We start from the raw sequence: 16,092 nt of genomic DNA, 5'->3' as shown, positions 1-16,092 counted from the left end.
ATGCCTTTTGAGAGAACGTGGATGGATCTGTTCCCAATCTCACATTTTTCTTTTTACCCCTACCCCTTGTTTTCGACTGTCACCCTAACCCCTTCGAACTGAGTTCTTGTGCTGCCTGGCCCATCTTCAGTGACAGCAGAGGAGGGTAAAGCTCAGCTCCTCACTGCTGGGGTTTAGTTACATTTAGCGCATCATACACTTTTAAAGAGGGGTATAAGGCAATTATTTATTATCACCCACTGCTAATTCTTTGGGAATATGACGCTGAAGTCAGATATTCACCAGCCTCTTGTTTGAATTTTCCTGTTCCACCTTAAATGATGTAGCAGTTACATTCTGGCTTTATGCTTGTTATGAAGAAAACGACCATAATACATCGAAATGACATTAAACTAAGATAATAGAGTGGTTATTGTAAATTTTTGGCGGAGAAAATATTTAGATTTGTGGGTTTCTTTGGTCGCTCGCGCAGCCGTCTTCCCAGTTTTTCTTTTTGGCTCAAAACACTGTTTGGAGTCTCTGAAAAGTCTCCATTAGGAGGGCCACGAAGTCCTAACACCCCCTGCACCGCCCTACATCTCTATCTCAACAAAAATTGGGACACCCTACCCCTAGACGTGAATGCACAAGACAGAGGGCTAAGGGCTAGGGACAGGGACAGGGGCGAGGGGTGAAATGGGATTGGGCCAAAAGTACACTTCACCACGGACCCTGACCTTCATTTTCTTAATCAAGATTCTCCATCATGGAAAGATCCCAGAATTTATGGCTGGCTGATTTAACTGGAGCAAAAAAGACGTCCACTCCCTCATAATTTGGCCACTCCCTCATAACCTGTCCGTACATCATGCAAAAAAAAAAAAACAATGCAGCCCTCAGAACTCTTTACACATGGAATGATGGAACATTCAGACGTTTTGTTAACTGTATGATGCGTTTTTACGTTGTGAACGGCGTAACCCAATTTTCAAGTGTCCTGTGGTGCAGCTTTCTGTTGAAGTCCCATGTGGGTGAGGGTCGAGGTTGGAATGTGGAGGCTGCTTGGCTTCGCTTTAAATGGAAAGTTAAAAATAATCAAATGTTATTGCTCAGTAGCTTGGATTAGAAAGGAGAGATGAGCTACGGGCAAAATGAAGGAGTTCAGCTGGAGAAAAATATGAGTGTTAATATCTTGACGAATCTGAGCATGATGCGTAAGAAGAGGGCCAGAAGAGCGTGGTGCGTTTGGCGTTTGGTGATAGACCGCTGGTCACGTCCTGACCGTTCTAAACTTGAAGGAGGGCATACAGTGGGGAAGAAGTCTGAGGCCACTGGTGAAAATGCTTCACTTTTGCCTGCCTTTCTAATTTACCACAAAGCTTTTCATTTAAAAAGATGTTCGTCTTTTGAGGCGAGACAAAAAAAATCGAACCTTGGCTACCTCAGATTAAATGTCTGACTGGATAATGTTGAGAGATGATGTACTTGATGCTCCTACTTCATGATTCATGATATGCTTTACAATTTTTAGTTTTTCTGATATTTACTAAAGTGGAACAGACAAAATAGAGCATGTAGAGCGACATATAACAAAAAACTACTACTACTAATAATAAACCTACAACTACAATGATATTTATTCAGTTTCTGCCACTGAACGGGCTCATTTTGTAATGAAACACATAGGTGGTCAGTGTTCTTTTGTACAGATGATCCACAATATGTTCAGAAAACCATACTGTGACATTTTTTTCATTACATTACACTCACCGGCCACTTTATTAGGTACACCTTGCTAGTAAAAGGTTGGACCCCCTTTTGCCTTCAGAACTGTCTTAATTCTTCGTGTCATACTTTCAACAAGGTGTTGGAAACGTTCATCAGAGATTCTGGTCGGTTATTTGAGTTCCTGTTGCCTTTCTATCATCTGGAACCAGACTGCCCATTCTCCTCTGACCTCTCACATCAACAAGGCGTTTTCGTCCACACAACTGACCGTTCACTGGATATTTCCTCTTTTCCGGACCGCTCTCTGTAAACCCTGGAGATGGTTGTGTGTGAAAATCCCAGCAGATCAGCAGTTTCTGAAATACTCAGACCAGCTCGTCTGGCACCAACAAGCACGCCACGTTCAAAGTCCCTTAAATCCCCTTTCTTCCCCGTTCTGATGCTCGGTCTGCACTTCAGCAAGTTCTCTTGACCACCTCTACATGCCTAAATGCACTGAGTTGCGGCCGTGTGACTGGCTGATTAGCTATTTGTGTTAACAAGCAACTGAACATATGAACTGAACCTAATAAAGTGGCCGGTGAGTGTATATCACATGACGTTGCACAAAACATACACACAAAGGAGTTACTGATGTCGAGTGAAGATGTGTTTAACACATGAATGAATCTATTGTTTTAAACATTCCAATGAGACAACAGGACGTTTTTAACATGTGCCTCTCTTCTTGTTTCTGGTGATTATGTTGTCATGTAATCACAACAGTCGCCGGTCTGTTTTGGCTGTCTGCTCAGTCTGTATGCGCTGTATAAGAGAAACCTGTAAATCACACTGGTGCAGAGGAGAGCATGACTGCTGGTTTATTCCACTGTTTTTCCAGATTCCTATCATGGGGGAATCTTTTGCTCTCTTAGGAAACAATGAATAATTCATCATGTGTTTAGTGTGGGGATTTTAAAAATGAGCTCATATTTCAAGAATAACTGGAATATTCTTTGATGGAAAAGTTTAAAAAAAAAGAGTCTCCACTGGCATGCTGGGTTCAGGCCGGTGGTGCGTAACAGACCGGGCGTGAACATTATGACTATTTATGTGCGCTGAGCATTTTCCTCTCAAGCTGCTTCCTGTTTGGAAAGGCCTGATGGATATTGTCCTGCTGTCTCTTTGCCAGCCAATATCACATTAACACAAACACCGCTGGGGCCACCGCCTCGCAGGCTAATTCTGTCCCTCAAACATGTGTACACACATGCACATGTGCACACAACAAGCAAACAAACACACATGGGTCCGCCGTATTAAAAGCACAGTGCCCCTTCCACACCCATTCTGCTCTCCGCACACGCTAATTTAGTCCCTCCGACTTATGAATAAACATGTGCACACATATGTGCACCAATCAGACATAACATTATGACCACCTCCTTGTTTCAGCTCCACTTACTGTATAGCTGCACTTTGTAGTTCTACAGTGACAGACTCTGATACCTTGTTACCCTGTTCTTCAGTGGTCAGGACCCCCATGGACCCTCACAGAGCAGGTACTATTTGGGTGGTGGATCATTCTCAGCACTGCAGTAACACTGACGTGGTGGTGGTGGTGGTGTTAGTGTGTGTTGTGCTGGTCTGAGTGGATCAGATACAGCAGTGCTGCTGGAGTTTTTAAACACTGTGTCCACTCACTGTCCACTCTATTAGACACTCTTACCTTGTCGGTCCACCTTGTAGAGGTAAAGTCAGAGACGACAGCTCATCTGCTGCTGCACAGTTTGAGTTGGTCATCCTCTAGTCCTTCATCAGTGGTCACAGGATGATATTGGCTGGATATTTTTGGTTGGTGGACTATTCTCAGTCCAGCAGCACTGCTGTGTCTGATCCACTCAGACCAGCACAGAGAATGCTGAGAATGATCCACCACCCAAATAGTACCTGCTCTGTGAGGGTCCATGGGGGTCCCTGACCACTGAAGAACAGGGTAACAGAGTATCAGAGAAACAGATGGACTACAGTCTGTAACTGTAGAACTACAGAGTGCAGCTATACAGTAAGTGGAGCTGATAAAGTGGACAGTGAGTGTAGAAACAGGAGTTTCACGTTTATGAATAAATGAGTGGAGGGTGTAAGACAGGTGTACTGCATGATACAATTAAGCATTCTACCATGTTCTGTGGCATGAAGAAAAAGACCGAATAGGCCCAGTTGAGCTCGATTTTGGATCACAGTGGAAAGAGGAAAAGGTCTAAGTGACTTTGTGAGAGGGTTCATTGTTAGGGCACAGATGACAGGAGCTTCAGTCAGACTGCTCATCTGACTCTGTTTCAATAGAAGCAGTGACTCAATTAACATCTGCGTTTGTACTGATAGGAAATACTTTAGTAAATAGGATTGGAAATTGTCACAAGTGCACATTCACCGAGCGTGCTGCTCATACTTTAGTGTGAAATGTAATGAAAAACAGAAGAGCGACTGTTCCTCAGCTGACCGAGAATGTGAATGCAGGACGTGATCAGCCTGCCAGCCAGAACAATCCGTTCACAAAGACATCGAGAGGGACATTATAGAAGTACTGCAGTGCATAAACCTCTCATTATGAAGACGAATGGAAACCTACCATAGGCACTGGTCTCCACAAGTGGGTGAGTGCATGTGTGGCATACACCAAGTGAATGGAACAGGCTTAAATGCTCAAGGCCTACAGTGAAGCTTTCCTGGGGTTGTTCTGCTGTGTGCTGGGGCGTTGTGACATGGTTATCCCAAGTGGTTGGTCCATTTTTCCCCATATACTCTTAGAAATTAAGGTTCTGTTCAGGTATATTTTCAATCAAGGTACAAACAATATAAATGTGCCCTTAAAGGTACATCAGGTGGTTTTAAGGTCCAATTGTGCACTTTAAATAAGTTTTTTCTAGTGGAAAAGCATCTATTTCTTCCTTTTCATAACCGAATGTTTTAAAACAGGACAATAAAATAAAAAGGCTGGAGACGAGACGGGGTGTGTGGAGTCAGTACAGCTTAGAAAATATAATTTTCATATATTGTGGTACAGTTATGTTCCCTGACTAAAGGGCTTGAGATGTACCCTTGAGGGTCCCACCCCAGTGACAAGAGGAGTACTGCCCCAGTGACAGTTTAGTACCTGTATTTCTGAGAGTGTAGAAGAAAGGGTCACTGAAAGTAAATAGGACTGATTCCCCTTAACTTACGAGCAAGCATATCAATCTTGATGGGTGGGGTCTCTTCCAGGATGACAGTGCCCCATTCTACAGGACACGAGGGGTCACCGAATAGTGTGATGAGTATGAACGTGAGGTAAAACATGCTATGGCCTGCACGGTCATCAGATCTCCACTGAATTCTATGGTTTTTAGAGGACTTGCTTTCAATTTTTTTAAAGAAATCTGCAGGGACGTTTTTCAAAACTTTTCCTAAGTTCAGTCTTAGAAGTTGGTTGTATTTTCTGCTGGACATGAGCCATGATCCACTCTGGCGTGGTCAGTCCATTATTCTGACAACACAAGCAGATGGTCTGTTTAATTCAATTTCAAAGATTTTTTTCTTATTTGTTATTTCCTTTTCACTTCTTGGCAGCTACACACAGTGCTGGACAGTAACTAAGTAAATGTAATTAGTTTCTGTACTTAAGTATTTTTTCATGTATCTGTACTTAAGTTTCTCCATTCTGGACTTTTTCCTTTCACTCCACTACATTTCAGAGTCTAATATCCGACTTTTTCCTCCTACATTTTGAGAAATCTGTCGTTCCTTTTGGTTTCTGTGTGTATAAAAACGTAACATGTCATATGAAAGAAGCGCAAAGCCAGAGCACCAATCAGGGCCCAGCGGTCACTTTGTTTAGAGCTGGTTTTGACCTGTTGGTCATACCGACCCAGTGCAGCACGCGGTTCAACGTCAGCGCAGCAGCGTAAAACTTTGGGAGAGTCTGTTCAACATAAATGATGAACTAACCTAACTTTGTGTAAATAGAGCTCAATATAGAAATATGTCCACATATGCAGTCGAGACTGACGCGGCTTTTTTCTGAATTTCTACAAACACCATTTCATTTTATAGTAAATGAGTTTGGGCTGGTTTATGTTTATGAACAGACGCCTACAGATCAACATAGTAAAGGAGCTCATCTGTGATCCTGAGTTTAAAGCCAGTTTTTATTCAACTTAAACTTGGAACTAAGTTGTAAATAAATCTGAAACTGAAACTTTGCTTGTGTGTAAAAAGTGATTTCAGAGCCACTCGGTTCTCCCTGATGGAAACTGTTTACCTTCAGTGTTTTGTGCTTCTGATCATTTTAATAGACGTCAGCGTCACTAATTAATGACGTTCTATTAAAAGACTGGTTTACCAAGAGAGACGCTGGAGGACTTTCACCTGAAATGAGTTCATGAAGCCAGTCTGGTTATAAAAATGATAACAGGACCACATCAGTGCCAGAATTACTCTTTTAGTACTTTTACTTTATACTTAAGTACATTTGAAGGTAAATACTTTTAGTACTTTTACTCAAGTGGAGGTCTAAAGGGAGGAACTTCTACTTTTACTGGAGGAATATTTTACCTTGGGGGTCTCTACTTTAACTCAACTACATGATTTATGTACTTCGTCCACCTCTGGCGACACATTCTTTCACTCTTAATGCTGAGTGGTCTTCTCACAGTGGAAGGAAGGATAGAAACACCTGTGGATCTTTTCAGATCTGATGAAAACTTAAAGCGCAGCTTATCTGATTGTGTCCATTTTGGTGCACAGCTGTTAGGAATCTCATTTACTCTGTCACTTAATCTTAAAACTCCAGGTTTGGAAACTCCTGTTTGTTCACTTTGTCTTTCTTATGCAGGCGGACGACCTTGTATCTACTCTCTTCACAAATACCTCCTGAAAAATGAATAACTTGTACTTCATGGCTGTTTTCACTGAAAACGAAATGTACAACGGGTGGTCTCTGTCCTTTGCACAGTTCTTCTGTATGTCACTGCTGTCGAAACAAAACCTCAAATCTCCATTTTTGTCATTTTTCAGTTTTTGACAGGCTTTGAAAACGCCGGTGATTCTATACATTTGTGTGTAAATTTCAAGATCAATGGGCCAAAAGAAACGGCCCAAAACTACTAGGAAAAAACTCTGGTTCCATTGACTTACATTAAAAGTGAAGTGTGTTTTTTCCTTCTCCTGTGAAGTTACTATTTTGGAGATGTGAGGTTTTTTCCGACAACAGCGACATAAAACTACATACAATCATCACACAACCAGGTTAGTGTCCAACAGTTATCAAACCACATTTGTGTAAGACAGACCGTTTATTTACGAAAATATAAAACTTCATAAATATATCTCTGCATGAACTATGTCTCTAGTTCATTTACATTCTTTATACACACACACACATTGGAGTTATTCCTTCATAAAGCATAAATATTTAGTGGAATGAAGCCGGAGCAGTCGTCACTGGCCTCTGCAGAACTGCGTGGGTGTGTGTGTGTGTGAGTGTGTGTGATCACTGCTGGTTTCGGTGTGAACAGATTGCGTAGGAGGAAAAGAAGAAGTGGTAGTGACCATGAAAGCCATAGGAGGAAATGTCCCTCTTTGTTATCAAGTCAACAGGTTGTTAAATGAATTCCTATTTATAACATGAGGTGATGACACATCCAAACACACAGGGATTTCCTGTGTCTATTTCAGTCATGCCAACTCCTGGTATTGACAGCTGGCTTAAACCGCTCCTGGCACTGAACTCTATTAATATCATAGCTCTGATGGATAACTGATGCTTGATCACAGCCTGCTTGTATCCGAGTGTGAGGCGATGTATAACCTGAGTGTCATAAAACACACCTATTTTTTCAAGGAATGTAAATAAACGGCTATATCAACATAATGAAAAGCTGCGTTTTTTCGTCCTGTATCAGCGAATTCCTTGTTAAGACTTACGGGGAGTTGGTGAGACTGAATCAATAACAGGAAATGTATCTGCAGTGGCCCTAAAGCTGTGAAAACAACATACTGCATTTTTGTTGCAGGTGTCCCGACAGCAGCACTTCCTCTGCCCTGGCTCGGTTAAATCAGATCACACATACCCACCCAAACACACACACACACACACACGTACGCACACCACACTCCACGTGTTCTCTGTCCAGTCTCATGACTGGTCCTATGCCACTGACCTTCAAACTGAACCACACCAGACTGAGGGCCGTATTACAAAGCTGTTAACATGCTAGCAGGTTTAGCTACACTCTTAAAAAAAAAAAGGTTCTTCAAGGGTTCTTAACTAAAGACAACGGTCCAAGTAGAACCACGAACATCCTATGAACCGTTTGCAAACTTAAACGATTGATGGAGAATGTGCTGTAGGTGCTTCTATGTAGAACCTTTTTGAAAAAGGGTTCTGCTGTTGTTATGATATCGAGCTTGTAACAATAAAAGAATCCTTTTTAAAAAGAACCGTCTCCATCAATCTGAAGAACTCGTTCATGATGCAGATAATCCTTATATCAAGAAAAGGGTTCTTCGTGGTTCTATATAGAACCATTTTCTTCACCAAACAACCCTATAAGAACTTTTTTTTAGGAGTGTAGTTTAGTTTAAAGCTACCTTGAGTAGAATCCAATGTGATCCACCAATATCAGGAACCTCCCTATGTTCTACACCCCTCTGATCTCTCTTAGAAATCTGCATGAAGTATATTATTGCGTTCATCTGTAGTGTTGGATGGCTTTGGTTATGCGTAAGAGGAGTACATATACATTTTTACACATCTTTCATATTGACGCAACACAGTCCTTAAAGTGCAATATAATGAGTCAGTTAGGCAAAGCTAACCCTGGGAAATGTAGTGAGCATATAAACAGACAGTATCATCGGGATAATAAGAAGTCCTAAACACATGCAGCAGACGTTGTCCTTCATCGAGTCCTTCACATGTATCAAACTTCCATAAGAGTGCTGAGCTTGGATCTCATTTGTGCTGGTGTTGATGCTCTTTCTCTGAGACGTATATAGACCTTCTTTCTTAAAGTACTTCTCTAAAGAACCAGAAGGGCCTGTGTGTTTGGTCAAGGCTGCTTTTCTGCTTAGATTTTTTTTTTCAGTCATTCGAAAACAACACAGCAAACCTCTGTTCACTAACAAACCTCAGAAGAAAGAAAATGTCAGTTGTGACTGAAATGTCAGCCTTGACTGGGCCTAGTGTTTCAAACTTTTAGACTTTGGCCAGTTCCCCTTCAATCATATCAAAAATACCAGCAGGTCACCAAGGAGGGACCTATTGCTGAACTCGTGATTGTCACATCTCTATAGGTCACCTTCAGTTTCCTTTCTCGGTTTTCCTTCACGAGTGTTTCAGGCCTTGTAGCTGTGGCTGAATCTGTGACCTCTTGAGTGGCACAACTTTATGGCCACTAGCAAAACCACCACCAGTCCCAAAACTAGCACTGCAATCAAGCTAATCACAAACACTTTGCTGTTCAAAGTTTCGCAGTGCTCAGTTTTCACATTTCTGAGGTTGATCTTCACATATTCAGCATCCTTTCTGTAATGGCAGGTAGCCATCAGGATGTCTGGAATGTCCACACTAGCCTGCTGCACCCAACCGATCAGACGTGTGTTTGCACAGCAGCTGAGCGGATTCATGCTGACCTGGAGAGTTCTCAGCTTTCCCTCTAGAGCCATGAGTGTGTGATCCTCCAGCGTTTCCAAGCTGTTGTTCTGCAGACGCAGAATTTCTATGGCAGAGTCTCTGCTCAGCGACAGGCTGGTCAGTCGGTTGCTGGACAAATCCACCATTCTCAGGCTTCGTAGAAGAGAGAGGTCAGTTTTAAGTGTCTGGAGTTGGTCCCCTCTCAAAGAGAGGTATTTCAGGGAGCTCTCCAAGCCTGAAAGAGCTTGTTCACTGATCTCCACACCAGGGTTCAGTGACAGGTCCAGGATGAGCAATGGGGTACCCTGGAAGGCATGCGCAGGTACAGAAATCAGGTTGTTCTCAGAGAGGTAGAGGTATTGCAGTTTGGGCATCGAGGAAAAAGAGACACAGCCACTGGGTCGGTCCTGTGAACCACAGACACGCAGCTCATTAAGCTGAAGATGCAGGTTTGTAATGCTGGGTAGGTGGGAAAAGTCCAAGGTGCTGAGATAGTTGCCCTGAAGATAAAGAGTCCTCAGTTTCTGCAAGGTGCCTTCAGGAAATGTCAAGTTCTGCAAATTGTTGAAACTCAGATCGAGGGTCTTCAGTGCATACAGCGGGCCCTTTGTATCCACCATGAAGCTACTCAGACAGTTATTGCTGATGTTTAGGGTCTCTAGAGCCACCAGGCTGTTGAAAAAGTCAGAAGGCACAGTCTTAAACTGGTTATAGCTCAGGTCCAAGTAGCAGAGCCTGTATAGTTCCTGGTGGTGACTCCTGCTGCATTGGGGGGCATGTATCAACTCATGTCTGTCTTTCAGGTACTGTAGTTCCTCAGCTGCACCAGTGCAGTTCACGCTGCGCAGCTGGTTACGAGAGAGGTCCAGGTAGATGATCTTGTTCTTGGTTGGGAGAATGGGGAAGTAGTGGATCTTGTTCTCCCTGAGGTCCAGGTACAGCAGCTCGAACTCCTGGTCTGAGTGAGTGGTCTGGAAGGAGGTCATGCTGTTCTTGCTTAGGTTTAATGATTTCAGCTGAAAGAGATTAAAGTCATTAATGCATGAAATCGAGTTCATTGACAAATCAAGCTCGGTGAGGTGCTGCAGAGAGTCAAACGTACCCTCCTCAATCTCTAGAATGACATTGTTATGTAAGTCTATGTTTCTTAAGCCCAGGCACCCACTGAATGTTTCTTTGCCTATTTTGGTTATGCTGTTTCCCTTTAAAGAGAGGTTCCTGAGGGCAGGAGCATCTCTCAGAAAGTAGTCGCTCATGTCCGTGTAAAAGCCATTTCCAGACAGGTCCAGTTTCTGGACTGAGGTGAGTGGCCCCACATTATTTTTCAGTGCCGCATAAAGGTGCAGCTGGTTTCTGGAGAGATCAAGAACCTGAAGGTGGGTCATGTTTCTAAAGAGGCCCGGCTGAATGCTTTGGATCCTGTTGGAGTGGAAGTTGAGTTGGTGGATGGTGGGATAGGTAGACAGGATGTCCTCGGTGAGGTTCTGGAGGAAGTTGCGCGACAGGTCGAGCATGTGGATGCCAGGTGGCAGCAGGGGTGGGATAGTCGTCAGGTTCAGATCACTGCAATATGCATCCTTCTGGAGCTGTGGAGGAGAAAAGAAGAACCAACTTTAACCCTTCGGTCCACAGAGCCCTAGCAGAGACTACTCAGACACCACAAAGTCAATTAGTCATAGTGATCTTGCAAAATCTGAGACCACACGACGTCCATCATAATATCATGAACATTGTCATACGTCATGACCGATGTCATACATCACTTCTGCCAATTCTGCCTTTTCCTGGAATATTTCATTAATTTTTCAGTAAACTTATACAGTTTTATATACATACACATCTTTGCAAGTGCACCATTTGTAGCAGTCAAGGACAAAAAAGATTTTCTCCACTGAGGTCCATTTGTGTCACTTAGCAACCCTTCTGTTCCTGCAGAACTGAGAGATGTATGAGCCATGGAATGGCACCGAAGCACAGCCTTTCCCACAACTTCCGTCCCACAAGCCATGCTCTGTGTCATACATCCTGCGACAACTGTTGTCAAACTTGCATAGCTGTATGCGATTTCATGCAGGAGACTGAACTCAGCTGTTAGGGTAGCTGCTTGGCTAAGCACTGATTCACACTGCCCAACTTTTATGACCAAAACTCTGTGTGTTTGTCGTCACTCAGTGACCACAGTGTTTTAGCTTGCAGTGCCAATGTGATATCAGCGTGGTAAGATTTGATGGAAAAGACCTTCTCAGAAACATGTCATCAATAATGTAAGCTGTGTAATTTTTGTCAACTATCCAGAAACTGGCCAAAATATTCTTGTATAATTTCAAAAAGTCGGTGAACCCCCCCCCGACAATTTTGCGAGAGTCGCTGTTTAGTTGCCACTTGTTTTTTTTAATAGCAATTTCATCTGATACTTTATTATTAGTTGCTCTTAATTTTGTGTTTCATAATTAGCCTTTGGGAATTCTCACACACTATAATCATCTGCGGGAGTATATAATGTCATTTTATGCTTCCTGGCAAATGGACCCAAGGATGGTCCTGATACAGATTCACTCTATGCTTTTGGTATAAAATATTGAGTATATCTAAAATTGTTGTAATATTTGAGCAAATTAACAGCTTCACTTTTGTGAACACATTAGATGCTCTTTGCATTGTATGAACATTATTGTGGTGATTGGATCAATAGAAATGCTCCAAAATCTTTTTTTTTTTTTTTATTATTTACTATTTTGGAGACACGTTTTTTCACAGTACAGTAACAAGCTGTAAAGTAAATGAAGCAAAACAACATTTTGACCAGCCACAGTTGATGAAAAAATCCTTGATACATTCATTGATTGCCTTTGCGTTAAAGACCATTAAGACACCCCTTTAAAATGCTGCATTAATTACATCCAGATTGAGCTCTGTTGCAATTTGTCTTGCAGTTGTTATGACAGATTCTAAATCAGTCAGAGAGAAATGACTGAATAAAGAAGCTACAAGGGCCATGCAAAATATTGAAATAGCGCAGCATTGACTCCACAAGTTCTGGCAGTGCTCGTTGAGGTCACTTACCACTCGGCAGGACGAGAGCTGCGACGGGTGTACAAAGGCTCCGACTCCATTCACAGCGAAGAAGAGGAACCACAGGCCGGCCCCCATCGTGCTGCGAGGACGCACAGAGGACGGCACACATAAGAGGAGACGGAGAGAGTGAGAGGGACAGAAAGAGGCAGTCAGACAGTGCGAACTCTGTTCATGGTCAGCGCTCTTATTGGGGAAGTGTGCCGTGCCTGACGTAAGGCTCGCTTTTCTGCTGAGACATGGTTCCTGACTACTACTGCAGCCTCTCTCCTGTCCGAATTTTCATGACACATGACAGAACATAGTGGAAATAGTCAAATATTCAGTTTCCAGTGGAACGTTTGTGACATATGTGAGACACAAAGTGCAGAAAAACATGTTATTATTGTTTCAGTTCCAGTGTAACATTTCATAAATTGATGTTTTTGACGTAAGAGGAAGCGCCCACATATCACAGAGAAGTAGAAAATCTGAAAGATTAGTCATCAGAGAGGGGAGGCGGGGTGTTGGGGGGTGAAATTTGTGTCATTTTCAGCTCTGAATGCAGATGAAAGAGTTCACTGAACAGACAACACACAGAAAAACTGCCAATGCTTCTCAAACTCACTTCAACTGATTGCAGACTGACTGAAGAGTGAGAGACTGTCCTTAGAGAAAACTGCATCACTCAGGCCGAGTCCCATTATTCACTTTAGCCACTCTTAACAACAAGGGCACTAGCACCAAAAAAGGTTCTATGACTTCTGCAACAACAGCAGAACCCTGTTTATTGATATATTTAGCTTTATCATTATTTACTGCTCTCCATAGAGACGTATGGTCTTTAAAGAACCATGTTTTCTTCATCTGGTTTAGTCCAAAGGGATTTTTTTGATACATATGGTACACAAATGGAACCACTTGTCTTATTAATAATCATATTACTAATCAAAGACTTCCATTTCAAAATGCAAAATCCTCCATCTGTAACAATTTTTCAAAAGAAGAACAGCTGTAGAGTGGAAAAACGCATGTTTATCTCTCTCATAAAGGTGGTAGTAACAATAATATAGCTCTGGTATTTCTTGTATAGGTTACAACCTACATATCATAATCCATAAAAGTGATTAACAAAACAAAAGAACTTAAATTGCTGTTGGTTTATTCAACAACACACTGTAGAGCTGAAATATGAGGAGCTAGAAGCCAAGTGTTTCAAGATGATCTGTTTAATATTTCACATTTTTTCCGGGAATCATTAAATGATGCATGAAATTACTGTTCAATATTTTTCATAGCGATGCCTCCATAAGCCGTCAGCCTCAGATCTGATCGCCAGTTGTCAAATGCGAGACATTCTGAATGTTCGTTTTAGCGTAAAACCATAATGTTCGCATGCAATTATGGAATCGTCTATAGCTCTGCTCATCCTTCAGGGCACGTAGAGCAATTCGTCATTTGCTAGAGCTTTTACAAATGTGCTTTGAAGTTGTAGAGCAGTAACATCTTAATGCAGTCATTGTGTACATGTGCCTGCAATGAAACTGACTTTACATGTCTGAGAATGGTTATTAGACACTTTTGAATGGTACTGTGAACTATTACCTGTACCTGTAATATTATACTTAACCTCACAGGCAACTGTAGAACAGTTAGAATGGCACATGAAACCGAAGCGCTCAAATGTTTCTTTGCGTTGTCATGGTTCTATATATAACCACTGCCTTTACCACAGAACCTCCTGTTTATTAGAAGCCCTACAAATCCGTTCACTCTGTGCTCACACTCAGGTCAGAGTGGAGAGAGAGAGAGAGAGAGAGAGAGAGAGAGAGAGAGAGATGTCTTACTCCAGTAGTGAGAGAGAGTCGCCTTACCGTAGCAGTGAAAGTGCCAGTGCTGCTATCTCCTGCACAGAGACTCACTCATGCTGCCTCCAGCCTCTTACAACATACTCCTCTATCCTCTCCTCTTCACCTCTTCCCCTCTCTCTCCCTCTCCCTCCCTCCCTCCCTCTCCCTCTCTCTCTCTCTCTCTCTCTCTCTCTCTCTCTCCCTGCTACACATCCTGTAGGGAATATCCTGCCTTCGTTATTATTGTCCTCCCTACTTGGCTTCTTTGGCCATACCTTATATGGGAATGGGGAGCTCTCTCTCTCTCTCTCTCTCTCTCTCTCTCTCTCTCTCTCTCTCTCTCTCTCTCAGTTTCTCCTTTCTTTCTTTCTGCTCTGCCTTCACTTTCTCTCTATCTGTTTCTTCCCTCTCTCTCTTTTCTCTTCTTGTCCTTTCTCTTTCCACCTCCCTTCTTCCATTCCCCATCTTTTCTCTGTCTTGTGGTCTATCTCTCTCTCTCTTTCCTCTCCCATTTCTCTCCATCTTTCTTCTGTCATGCTCTCTATCTTTCTCATTTCCCTTTCTTTTTCCTCCTCTCGTCCCCTGTCTCCTTTCTCGTCTCCTTCTTTGCTCTCTCTTGGTCTCAGTCTCTTTCCTCATTCTTTCCCCTCTCTCTTGCGCTCTTGCCTTCTGTATCTCTTTCTGTAGCTCCTGTTACTCTCTCTTGCTCTGTATCGTCCTCACTCTTTCCCCTCAAACGCTTCCTTGGAATGCAAGAACAGGAGATCAGACGTACTCACTGCGTCCCGGGTGGCTCTTCCTCCATGGACAGTTCTCTCTCATGTTCAAACGCACAGCAGACTGTTAGGCAGGTCATTTGATGTCATTTAGTCAGAGCAGACCGTGATGAGCAGGTATATATCAGACACCTGCATCCAAATATAGCCTGTGCCAGGATTCCCCTTCAGCCCGTTCAGCCTCACAGCACTGCTTACGTAGTTTTAGTTTTCCTTTCAAATCTGCTGAACTGTAACCTACTGTAAATATGAACTGATAGTGTAACACTGCTGCTAATACTACTACTACTACTAATAATAATAATAATAACAATAACAATAATAAAAATAATAATAACAACTAGAAAAGTTCATCTCTTGAAGAACATGCAGTGACTAAGCAGTTCATAAGCTGTTGCTAAGGTGTTGCTAAGTGTTTGCTATAGTATCCCAAGTGGTTGCTAAGGTACTGCTAGGTTATAGCTATCATATCCCAGATGTCTGTTAGGGTGCTTCTAGACAGTTGCTATGGTATTCCAGGTGGCTGCTAGGGTATTGCTAGGTGGTTGCCATCAGATTTTAGATGGTTTCTAGCATGTTACTAAGCAGTTGCTAGGTGGTTACTAAGGGTGTCCAGAGTACATGCTAGGATGGTGCTAGGTAGTTCCTATGGTATTCCAGGTGGCTGCTAGGGTATTGCTAGGTGGTTGCCATCAGATTTTAGATGGTTTCTAGCATGTTACTAAGCAGTTGCTAGGTGGTTACTAAGGGTGTCCAGAGTACTTGCTAGGATGGTGCTAGGTAGTGGCTAGTGTATATTGGGGCGTGGCTAGTGTATTTGTGTTTCTGCAACATGGATTGTAAAATGGAGTGCGCAAACTTCTGCAGACCCAATTCTGGGAAAATTATCACCATCATTGTACAATTTGCAGATATCTTGAAAACTGCAGGGCAAAAATCTGGTGGAAAAATAAGAGAAAAAAAAAGAAAAGAAGAAGAAGAATATACCATCAGATATTATTATTATTATTATTGTTATTATCGTTGTGGTTATTGTTGAAACAGATTTTCTCAC

The 16,092-nt window shown here is 42.4% G+C and overlaps 1 protein-coding gene across 1 annotated transcript; it reads right to left on the bottom strand.

The window, feature by feature from the left end:
- Nucleotides 1-7,000: 7,000 nt before the first annotated feature.
- lrrc32 (leucine rich repeat containing 32) lies at nucleotides 7,001-14,400 on the bottom strand. Its single transcript, XM_017691397.2, has 3 exons — nucleotides 14,287-14,400; nucleotides 12,425-12,515; nucleotides 7,001-10,947 (listed from the first exon to the last, which is right to left on the bottom strand). The coding sequence occupies exons 2-3, from the start codon at nucleotides 12,509-12,511 to the stop codon at nucleotides 9,064-9,066; spliced, it is 1,971 nt and encodes a 656-aa protein (XP_017546886.1). The 5' UTR covers nucleotides 12,512-12,515; nucleotides 14,287-14,400; the 3' UTR covers nucleotides 7,001-9,063.
- Between the last annotated feature and the right edge of the window lie 1,692 nt (nucleotides 14,401-16,092).

This window comes from Pygocentrus nattereri, chromosome 18 (genome assembly GCF_015220715.1).
Source record: "Pygocentrus nattereri isolate fPygNat1 chromosome 18, fPygNat1.pri, whole genome shotgun sequence".
In the NCBI taxonomy this organism is placed as follows: domain Eukaryota; kingdom Metazoa; phylum Chordata; class Actinopteri; order Characiformes; family Serrasalmidae; genus Pygocentrus; species Pygocentrus nattereri.
The sequence above is the reverse complement of the archived record's forward strand: the minus strand, read 5'-3'. Positions and strand labels throughout refer to the sequence as shown.

Excerpts from the sequence above, each read along its gene's own strand:
- lrrc32 (XM_017691397.2), bottom strand. The coding sequence starts at position 12,511 with ATGGGGGCCGGCCTGTGGTTCCTCTTCTTCGCTGTGAATGGAGTCGGA. Across the intron at positions 10,948-12,424 it reads AGCTCTCGTCCTGCCGAGTG|CTCCAGAAGGATGCATATTG; the intron begins GTAAGTGACCTC and ends TCTCCTCCACAG.